This window comes from Elephas maximus, chromosome 12 (assembly GCF_024166365.1).
Source record: "Elephas maximus indicus isolate mEleMax1 chromosome 12, mEleMax1 primary haplotype, whole genome shotgun sequence".
NCBI lineage: Eukaryota > Metazoa > Chordata > Mammalia > Proboscidea > Elephantidae > Elephas > Elephas maximus.
The window spans coordinates 109,932,433-109,941,962 of record NC_064830.1 but is presented as its reverse complement, the minus strand read 5'-3'; the positions used below and the strand labels follow the sequence as shown (position 1 = coordinate 109,941,962).

At 59.0% G+C, this 9,530-nt stretch overlaps 1 protein-coding gene and 1 long non-coding RNA gene across 10 annotated transcripts; one reads left to right on the top strand and one right to left on the bottom strand.

Moving 5' to 3' along the window:
- Nucleotides 1-2,104: 2,104 nt before the first annotated feature.
- Nucleotides 2,105-3,014, top strand: LOC126087122 (uncharacterized). Of its 2 annotated transcripts, XR_007519649.1 has the most exons (4): nt 2,105-2,189; nt 2,476-2,570; nt 2,725-2,845; nt 2,927-3,014. It is a non-coding gene; the product is annotated as an uncharacterized LOC126087122 (long non-coding RNA). The 2 variants fall into 2 exon arrangements; XR_007519648.1 differs by having other exon boundaries at nt 2,476-2,845.
- A 232-nt stretch (nt 3,015-3,246) lies between these two features.
- Nucleotides 3,247-8,731, bottom strand: ABHD11 (abhydrolase domain containing 11). Of its 8 annotated transcripts, XM_049904191.1 has the most exons (7): nt 8,376-8,731; nt 6,163-7,418; nt 5,524-5,659; nt 4,244-4,417; nt 3,901-4,071; nt 3,614-3,813; nt 3,252-3,384 (listed from the first exon to the last, which is right to left on the bottom strand). In XM_049904191.1, the coding sequence occupies exons 2-7, from the start codon at nt 6,183-6,185 to the stop codon at nt 3,252-3,254; spliced, it is 837 nt and encodes a 278-aa protein (XP_049760148.1). In that variant the 5' UTR covers nt 6,186-7,418; nt 8,376-8,731. The 8 variants fall into 8 exon arrangements, with proteins under 8 accessions (XP_049760145.1, XP_049760148.1, XP_049760146.1 ...); XM_049904189.1 differs by lacking the exons at nt 6,163-7,418; nt 8,376-8,731 and adding an exon at nt 5,798-5,993; XM_049904190.1 differs by lacking the exons at nt 6,163-7,418; nt 8,376-8,731 and adding an exon at nt 5,798-5,993 and having other exon boundaries at nt 3,614-3,795.
- Nucleotides 8,732-9,530: the final 799 nt, after the last annotated feature.

Below are 9,530 nucleotides of genomic sequence, written 5' to 3'. Positions count from 1 at the left end.
GCTCCAGGGAAGGGCTTTCTCTCTGTTGGCTCTGGAGTAAGGTCCTTGTCATCAATCTTCCCTTAGTCAGGGAGCACCTCAGGTCCAAAAGACACGCTCTGCTCCTGGCGCTGCCTTCTTGGTGGTATGAGGTTCTTACGTCTCTCTGCTCATTTCTTTCTTTTATATTTCAAAAAAGATTGGCTTAAGACACAGCCTAATTTTGTAGATCTCATCAATGTAACTGCCACTAATCCATCTCATTTCATCATAGTGACAGGATTCACAACATATAGGAAAATCACATAAAATGGTGGCCAACCATACAATACTGGGAATCAGGACCTAGCCAAGTTAACAGACATTTTGGGGGAACACAATTCAATCCATGACACAGCTGATGCCTACCTTTTCACCTGGGCTCAGTTAAAGAAGTTTTTGCATCAGCTGTGGGGGAGCACCTGACTGAGACGACCCAGCAGGGGGCGCCCTGGGGTCCTGAAGGAGGCATTTACTGTTTAGGGCTGAGTTAAGGACGTAATCCCCAAGATGTAACTTTGCTGAGAAGGCCTCTGCCCAGGGAAAATTCCCTTTTACACGTTTTACATACGTGCACGCTCAATGTGGTGTGGAATGTGGTGCTCACATTGAGACATGTGGCGGCTGAGACCCCTGAAGGCACAGCTGACCCACCCTTGCTCAGTGTAGAAAGTTGGAAAAACAGGAGGAACAGTGAGCCTGCGGAGCACTGGTGGTGCAGTGGTTAAGCGCTCCACTGCTAACCAAAAGGTCAGCAGTTTGAATCCACCAGCCTCCTTACAAACCCAACAGGGCAGTTCTACTCTATTCTATAGGGTCACTATGAGTCAGAATTGACTTGATGGCAATGGGTTTGGTTTTCTTTTTTTTTTTTTTTTTAGTGAGCCTGCGATATGCAGGTGACACAACCTTGCTTGCTGAGAGTGAAGAGGACTTGAAGCACTTACTGACAAAGATCAAAGACCACAGCCTTCAGTATGACTACACCCCAACGTAAACAAAAATCTTCACGACTGGACCAACAAGCAACATCATGACAAACGGAGAAAAGATTGAAGTTGTCAAGAATTTCATTTTACTTGGATCCACATTCAACGCCCAGAGAAGCAGGAGTCAAGAAATCAAACGAATCATTTCATTTGGCAAATCTGCTGCAAAAGACCTCTTTAAAGTATGTTAAAAAGCAAAGATGTCACTTTGAGGACTAAGGCGTGCCTGACCCAAGCCATGGTAGTTTCAATCGCCTCACATGCATGCAAAAGCTAGACGATGAATAAGGAGGGCCAAAGAATTGATGCCTTTGAATGATGGTGTTGGGGAAGAATAATGAATATACCACAGACTGCCAGAAGAATAAATAAATCTATCCTGGAAAAAGTGCAGCCAGAATGCTCCTTAGAAGCAAGGATGAGGAGAGTTCATCTTACTTATTTTGGACTTGTTATCAGGAGAAACCAGTCCCTTGAGAAGGACATCACGCTTGGTAGAGGGTCAGCAAAACAGACCTTCAACAAAGTGGATTGACACAATGGCGGCAACAAAAGGGTGAAACATAACGACAATTGTGAGGCTGCTGCAGGACTGGGCAGTGTTTTGTTGTTTTACACAGGATCACTGAATCGAAAGCTACTCGACAGCACCTAACAACAGTGAGCCAAAGATAGCACTAGGGAGGATAAGTATTTGAGATGTTAGGGAAAGTCTGAAAGAAATATCTAAGCTTTCTTTCTCATGTTTCCAGCTGAGGTACGGACCTGCCGTTGAGTTAGGTATACATGTGGATGATGTCATTCAAGGTGCCAAGATGCCAACCCTTCAGGGTGAGCTTGGGTACCTTAGGTTTCTCAGCAATAAAGCAGTCTTGGGGCCAAGCCCTGGTTCTTCCCCTTTCTCACCTCCAGATGTGGGCAGAGTACCCCCTTGGGGTAAGGGCCTGCATGTGACAGCCACAGAGGAGCTGAGAAAGCTCTGGGCCTGGAGAGGGCTCCAGGATCCAGGAGGGAAGCAGAGGCACGGGCCTCCTCCTTGCCCTGGGCAGACCTGCCAGGGGCGGAGCTTGACAGGGAGTGCCTTCCCCCGGAAGAGAAGGCAAAGGGCTCAGTCCTCCTGCCCTACCCAGCTGACAAGAGTCCCAGTCACCAGGCCACCTCTCTGTCTGGGACCCTTGAGGGGTAAGTGTTCTTCTGAACCCACCTCGTCCTATGCCCTGGGGGTAGGTGTCAAGTCCTTTCCTCCTCTGGGATCCAAACACCCCATCCAGTCTACCTGCCCTTAGGCCAGGCAGGGGCCACACCTATCACCCCCTTGGCATGATCCAACGCCCCTACTCTACTTCCAGAACCAGGAGAGCCCTCCCCTCCCAGCATCTGGGCCAAGTCAGGGTGGAAGGGCCCAGAGTGGGGCACTTCACTCAAGCAAGGTCCAGGTCACTGCTTCCTCCTCTGCAACCCTGAACAGAGCCCAGAATCCCAAGTGGCTGGAGCACTGGGGGGCACCCAGAGAGAGCCCTCACTGGACCAAGTCCTTCAGGAGCGGGATGAAGCCATTGCCAAGTGAGGAGCAGCTGCTGCAGGGGCTGGTGGGCAAGGGTATTTCACCTGAGGGCCCTGTCCTGCTACAGCAAGGAGGGGGCAGTTGGGCATTTCTGGAAAAAAAGCCACCAGATCTGCGGGCCTGAGGCCCAGGCCACCCGCCCTACCCCCACAGGAAGCAGGCCGTGGAGGCTGAGCTGGACACGTGCCGAGCCAAGCTGCGAGCTGTGGAAGCCCAGCTGCTAGAACTCCTGGAAGAGAAGCTGCGACTGAGGCAGGAGGTGGAAGCCTGGGAGGTAGAGCGGGACTGCTGGCCAGGCCCGGGAGGGGAGGGCGAGGGCCCAGGTTGGCCCCTGAACCTGCTCTCCCACCCACAGGAGGACATGCGACAGCTGGTGAGGCAGCGGGTCCAGAGTCAGCTGCAGAGAGAGTCCAGGGGCTCTCTGGGAGGCCACGTGGACCCTGGAGCTGCAGGGGTGTCCTGGGCCCGATCCCCCCTGGGTCGGTGGGGGCGTTGGTGATGACAAAGCTCAGCCCAGTGCCTTGGCAGCAGCATCTTTATTAAAACTTCAGGCCTGACCTCCTCTGTACGCCTGTGCCCTTTCAGTGCCTGCCTGAACCCCTCTGTGCACAAACGTGGGGAGGCTGTAGGGCCTTGAAGCCTGGGGGTTCACACCTCCTCCTGCGAGCACTGCAGAGGTCTCAGGCCAGGAAGCCTCGGATGGCAGCTATGAAGTCCTGTGGGCGGTCAGCGTGAACCCAGTGGCCAGCGTTCAGCACCGTCTGCATCTGGGCCCGAGGAAAGAGTCTCCTAATCTCAGGATGGTGACTGGGGCTATCAACACAGAGAAGACCACCGAGGAGAGATGAAAGTAGAAAGACAGGGAAAGAGAAACAGAAGTGGAGGCAAAGCGGGAAGAGGGGATGGTGAGAAGAGATGGGGAGCCTCATGAGCCGGTGAGCCCAGGGCTGTTTCCAGGCCCTTAGAGGACTCCCCCAGGAAGGATACCAGGTTGGGGGCTGGGTGAGTAAGGCATGTCCCCCGCCCTGGCAGCCTGGCTTACTGCACGTATTGGGAGTTGCCACCAAGGAGGAAGAGGGTTGGCCCGGGGTAAGATTCCTGTCGAGGTGGGAAGGCCAAAATCTCCTGCATATGTTGGGCCAAAGCATCCAAGTTCACCCTCCACACAAAGCGCCCATCCACCTCCACCAGGTTTGTGAGCAGGAACTGCCGTGTAACTATGTCCTGTGGAGGTCCAGTAGCCTGGAGGTCACTGTGAGGCCTGGGGTCACCACTCCTTTCTTGACAGGTCCCACCCCTCCGCACCATCTAGGGACACGGGGGCATCACCTGGATGACAGGGCTGAGCTGCTCATCAGCCAGTTTGCGGGCACGGGAGCGGGGTAGCTCATCTGGGATGTCTAAGGACCTCATGGCAGCCAAGTAGGACGGGAAGTCTGAGATGGACGTGGTCCTTGCTGGGCTGATGTCCACAGCAATCAGGCGGTCCACCAGGTCTGGCTGTGGGAGAAAACCAGACTGTGGAGCAGCCTCAGATGGCACGAGGGCGTCACACAGCTCCTGGGGCCGGAACTTCTCCACCTCAGCCATCCAAGGCTCACTTGGTCCCAGACTGCCTCTTGGGCACTCAGGGCCTATACGGGTGGGAGGAGAGCCCAGGGCTACAGCTCACCCTCTGCAGTGCCAGCAGCATGGCTGTCTTGCCTCCCATGCTGTGGCCAACGAGGACACAGGGCACCAGGCCCAGCTGGGGCAGGAGGTCCTGAAGGTCCTGGCTCATGGCCTCGTAGCTCATGTCTGGGCTGTGGGGGCTGTCACCATGGTTCCGGGCATCCACTGTCAGCACCTGAGGAGTGGGGGGGGGGCGGGGGCACAGCTGGCATCCACCTCCGGGGCCTAGACGTCAAAGGCCTGGCAGGAATTGCAGGTCACATGGTGTGGAACCTGGGGACAGATCCTGACCGGGGGGAAGGGATGGTGATAGACGACCCAGTTCCCAGACGCAGGAGGTCCAGGTGAGAATCTTGGGGCTACTCTGCCAGAGAAGACCCAAGGGGGTGTAACAGCATCTCTGAAGGTCTGGCCTGGCTAGGTGACAACCCCAGAGAAGGCTGGAAAGACGCTCCAAGGATTTCCAATATTCGGAGCACAAAAGGCGGGCTGCCGTGAGAGGTCAGGGGCTCCCTGTCCTGCCCGGTGAACAGGCAGGGTCTGCCCCCTTTGCGGAGGGGGTGACGGAGCCTAGGCACAGGACAACTCAGCCTAGCTCAGTGCGGCGCACGCAGACGCAGATCTAGGGCGAGTTTGTTTGATGCAGGTCTGGATGGACCGGAGGACGCGAGAAAGAACGTGGGTTTAACCTCCATCCCTGGAAGGGCAGCTCCTTTCACTCTACTGCGGGTTAAGTTCCTTGAGTGTTGAGGCCGGCCCCGCCCCCGGCCCCGGCCCCGCCCCCAGCAGTGAGGGCTGAGGGTCCGGCCCCGCCCCCAGCAGTGAGGGCTGTGGCTGGCCCCGCCCCGGCAGTGAGGACTGAGGCCGGCCCCGCCCCCGGCCCCGCCCCCGGCACTGTGTGCTGAGAGGCCGGCCCCGCCCCCGGCCCCGCCCCAGCAGTGAGGACTGAGGCCGGCCCCGCCCCCGGCCCCGCCCCCGGCACTGTGGGCTGAGGCCGGCCCCGCCCCCGCCCCAGCAGTGAGGACTGAGGCCGGCCCCACCCCCGGCCCCGCCCCCGGCACTGTGGGCTGAGAGGCCGGCCCCGCCCCCGGCCCCGCCCCAGCAGTGAGGACTGAGGCCGGCCCCACCCCCGGCCCCGCCCCTGGCACTGTGGGCTGAGGCCGGCCCCGCCCCCGGCCCCGCCCCAGCAGTGAGGACTGAGGCCGGCCCCACCCCCGGCCCCGCCCCCGGCACTGTGGGCTGAGAGGCCGGCCCCGCCCCCGGCCCCGCCCGGAAGCTCACCTTCCTGCCCGTCTGCTGGGCCACGGCCTTGGCGATGGAGCTGAAGTTGTTCCTGCAGCCGCAGAGCCCGTGCAGAAAGACGAGGGCGGGGCTGCCGGCCTCCCCGTCCAGGAGCGTGTAGGAAAGCGGCAGCGGCCTGGCGGAGGGACGGGGATGGAGGGAGGGTCCGCGTCGGCAGCAGAACGGCACCCAGGGAGGGAACCGGGGCATCCGGGCAGGTGGGACGGGGAGGAGCCGGACCGGAGACGGCCTCCCACCGGCCGCCGCCACTGACCTCGGTTCGGCCCCGCCTCCGCCGCCGCTGCTGCTGGTTGCGACGGGGACCCTTGAGAAGCTGGGGCGGGAGGGCCCGCGGCCCCCAAGGGGGAGCCCCCAGGCTCGGGCCCAGCGGAGCATGCCCGGCTGCCAGTACACGTTGCGGCTCCCGGCCGGCGTCCTACCTACGCCCCGCCTCCCACCTACGCCCCGCCTCCCACCTACGCCCCGCCTCCCACCTACGCCCCGCCTCCCACCTACGCCCCGCCTCCCACCTACGCCCCGCCTCCCACCTACGCCCCGCCTCCCTGGCGCTCCGCCCAGCCGCGGGTCCGCCCACTCCCCGCCCCCGCGTCGTTCCGCCGTCGGCCACGTTTTACGTACTCGCCGAGCGCCGTCTTCGCCATTACGTAATCCCCTCGGGGTCCCGCCCACCGCCCGGAGCACCGCCCCTGGCCACGCCCCGTGGGGGTCCGCGTCGGCTACTGGCCCCGGCTTTCCCCGCGCAGAGCCCGGGCGGGAGTCGGCGCCGGAGCCCGGGAGCCCGCTTCCCGCCGCCGTGACTCCTCGGCTCGGGGCGCGAGCTCTGGGCGGCCGCGGGGCCCTGCCTTGGTCGGCGCTGGGCCCGCGGGCGCGCTGCCGGGTTGCTTCACGCGCCGCCGTGGGAGGGCGCCATGCTCCGGGGCGCGGGGTGGGCGCGGGGTGCCGGAGCGGCTCTCGCCCGGGCGCCAGCTCGGGGGCGCCGTGGTCCGCAGACGGGCCAGGCTCCCCTTTCCAGGCCTGAAGCTGTTGCCTTTAGAGAGACCTAGGGGAGACTAGGCAGCGTTTCTAGGTTCCCCTCTGCGGGCGGGGGAGCTAAGGTGCAGGGAGGGCCAGTGACTCGCCCAAGGGGCAGAGCTGAAGCCACAGCTCGGGTCCGGCTGGTCAAGGTGGGAGGCCAGGTGAAACCCCGGCCAGGTGTTTGTAGGGCGGAAGCGTTTACTGGACTGAACTGAAATAGCTCGGATTCACCAGCAGAGAAGTGAGCCCCAAATGAGCTTGCACCCCCAAAACACAGCGCATCTTGCGCGAAAATGGCCTTCCTTGAATCCTCACCCGCTGCCATCTCCTTCCCCACTTTGGGGTCGTGGTGGCCGTAGTGGCATTGTCTCAGGTCTTAGCTGGCTTCCCCTGAAGTCCATCCCTTCTTACAGCCAACATAATTCTAGCATTTCTCTGCTCAAAAACCTTCAAGGATGCCCCATCCCTAAAGTTGAGAGTTGAAACTTCCTCAGAGCTTTCCAAGCCCCCCCTCTGCAGTCTTATCCAATCTACCTTTTCACCCCTAATCGCCATTATTTTACTGCCCAGCCAGGCACCCCGGGCTCCTTGACATCTTAATCTCCGCTCCACCTGTTGGGGTGCTGCGCTGCCTTCCAGATGGTATCCAGTTGCCCCAGTCCTACACAGCTTTTAAGGTCCAGTGTAGGTGCCACCTCCTCCTCAAGCCTTCCCAGATTTCCCCACCGAAATCAGCCTCTTCCACTCCATGGTCTCCAGGCATTATAGGAGTCTGCTTGTCGTGTTACAGAGCTGGCCTCGTCTGTGCCCACCACAGGCTGGGGGCTCCTGGAGGCCTGGGCTTGGAGCTTTGGATCATTCTGGTAGAAAAGGCAATAGTAATTTTATCGAACGATCATGGAGAAGGTCAGGGCACTAGCTGAGGCTTAGGTGAAGGTTTATCTGGGGGCTGGGCCAGGTGCCCTGTTATGGATTGAATTGTGTCCCCAAAAATGTGTGTCAACTTGGCTAGGCCATGTTTCCCAGTGTTGTGTGATTGCCCATCATTTTGTCATCTGGTGTGATTTTTTTTGTTGTAAATCCTATCTCTATGATGTTTTGAGGCAGGATTAGAGGCAATTATGTTAATGAGGCAGGACTGAATCTTCAAAATTAGGTTGTATTTTGAGTCAATATCTTTTGAGATGGAAACCCTGGTGGCGTAGTGGTTAAGTGCTACGGCTGCTAACCAAAAGGTCGGCAGTTTGAATCTGCCAGGCGCTACTTGGAAACTCTATGGGGCAGTTCTGTTCTGTCCTCTAGGGTTGCTATGAGTCGGAATCGACTCGATGGCAGTGGGTTTTTGGGATCGTTTGAGATACAAAAGGGAGAAGCCAGCAGAGAGGAAAGGGACCTCCTACCACCAAGAAAGTAGAGCTGGGAGCAGAGCACATCATTTGGACATGGGGTCCCTGCACTGAGGAGCTCCTAGTCCACGGGAAGATTGATGACAGGGACCTTCCCCCAGAGCTGACACAGAGAGAGAGCCTTCCCCTGGAGCTGGTGCCCTGAATTCGGACTTCTAGCCTACTAGACTGTGAGAATAAATTCCTGTTTGTTAAAGCCATCTATTTCTATTGTAGCAGCCCTTGATAACTAAGACATGCCCCCTCCAGGAGATGACACCTGGTCCAGCTAGGGTGCTACCTGCCCCTCCCCCACCTCCTTCTGGCTGGCCTGATGGTGTGAGGGGGACCGGTAGGGTATGTCCTCACTTCAAGACTCCATCTCATTGCCTAAGAAAGTGGTCTGAATCTTGAGTCAGCATGGGGACTCACCGGGTGCTTTGTTCCAATCTGAGGAGGGCTTTGAGGTCACTGGGGACTCGAAACGTAGCAGGTGTTGTGAATGTTCGCTGCCAGCATAGTTCCTAGGGGAGTGAGGAGAACATCTGAGCCCTGCATGGGAATGGTCCAGGATGTGGGAGGGGTCCTCGGAGGAGACAACCAAGCAGGGTGTTTTTCTAGCATTGGTGGAGGAGGGTGAAGGGGGTTGACACAGTCTTGGTGACTCAGGTAGTATTTCAAAGGTGAGTTCAAAGAGCTCCCCCTTCCCACCAGCCTAGTGTTTAGCTGGGTAATGGGAGCCTGGCCCAAGACCCTTGACCATCTGCCCGGGAGCCAGAGAGCCCTGGATCTGGGGGCAGAAACAGCCCAGAGATGTTTGGACCCCAGCTGTCTCATGTGGCTGGGGAGAGCCTGGCAAGCAGAAAAACCAGTCTGCTCGAGGTTTCCACTTGAGCACTCAAGAGGAGGGGTGGGGGGTAGTTCTGTTGCATGGGGAGGCCTGGCCATAGTGTGTGGGGGAGGGCCAGCTGGGGGCCGCCTACCCCTTCCCCTAGGAGTGGGCCAGTCTACTTGCTGTTAGCAGTTGAGGGGCTCCCTCCTGGGTTGTCAAACCACTGGAGGGGAGGCCTGTGGAGCCCCTGACCTGCTGAGATGGATGTAGGGGGAGTCCTGGAGTGCAGAACAGGGGAAGGCCCTGCCTCCACGAGGAGGTCACCTACACTCCTGAGGAGGTCACCTACACTCCTGCACCTTTTTCACACAGCCACAACCTTTCTGTGAAGTGGGAGGTGTTACCCTGATTTTATGGGTGACCAAATAGGGACCTGAAGTAACCGCTCCTATCTCTCAGCCCTTGCATGGCCCAGCCTGGACTCCTTCCAGTGGCGAGACTCCTGCTGACTGCTCCAGTTTTTCCTCACAGCCCTTCCAGAGGGCGACTGAGGGCCAAAGGGCTGTGGCAGCAGGGACTCTTCGCACTGGTGGCAGCGGCAGGGTTGAATGGGTTAAGGCGGGGAGGCAGCGGGTGTCCTGTAATTGCACCTGGCCCAGTATCGGTCACGTGGCCAGGTTTCACCTGCCCCACTGAGCAGGGACAATCAGGCTGCTTGTTCAAAGGCTGGTCGCCATGGCGACAGGAGTGCGCCT

Coding starts and splice junctions, on each gene's coding strand:
- ABHD11 (XM_049904185.1), bottom strand. CDS start 5,919: ATGCTCCGCTGGGCCCGAGCCTGGGGGCTCCCCCTTGGGGGCCGCGGG. Junction 3,814..3,900: donor AGCTCAGCCCTGTCATCCAG/GTGATGCCCCCG, acceptor AGTGACCTCCAG/GCTACTGGACCTCCACAGGA. Junction 3,385..3,613: donor GGCAACTCCCAATACGTGCA/GTAAGCCAGGCT, acceptor CTGTGTTGATAG/CCCCAGTCACCATCCTGAGA.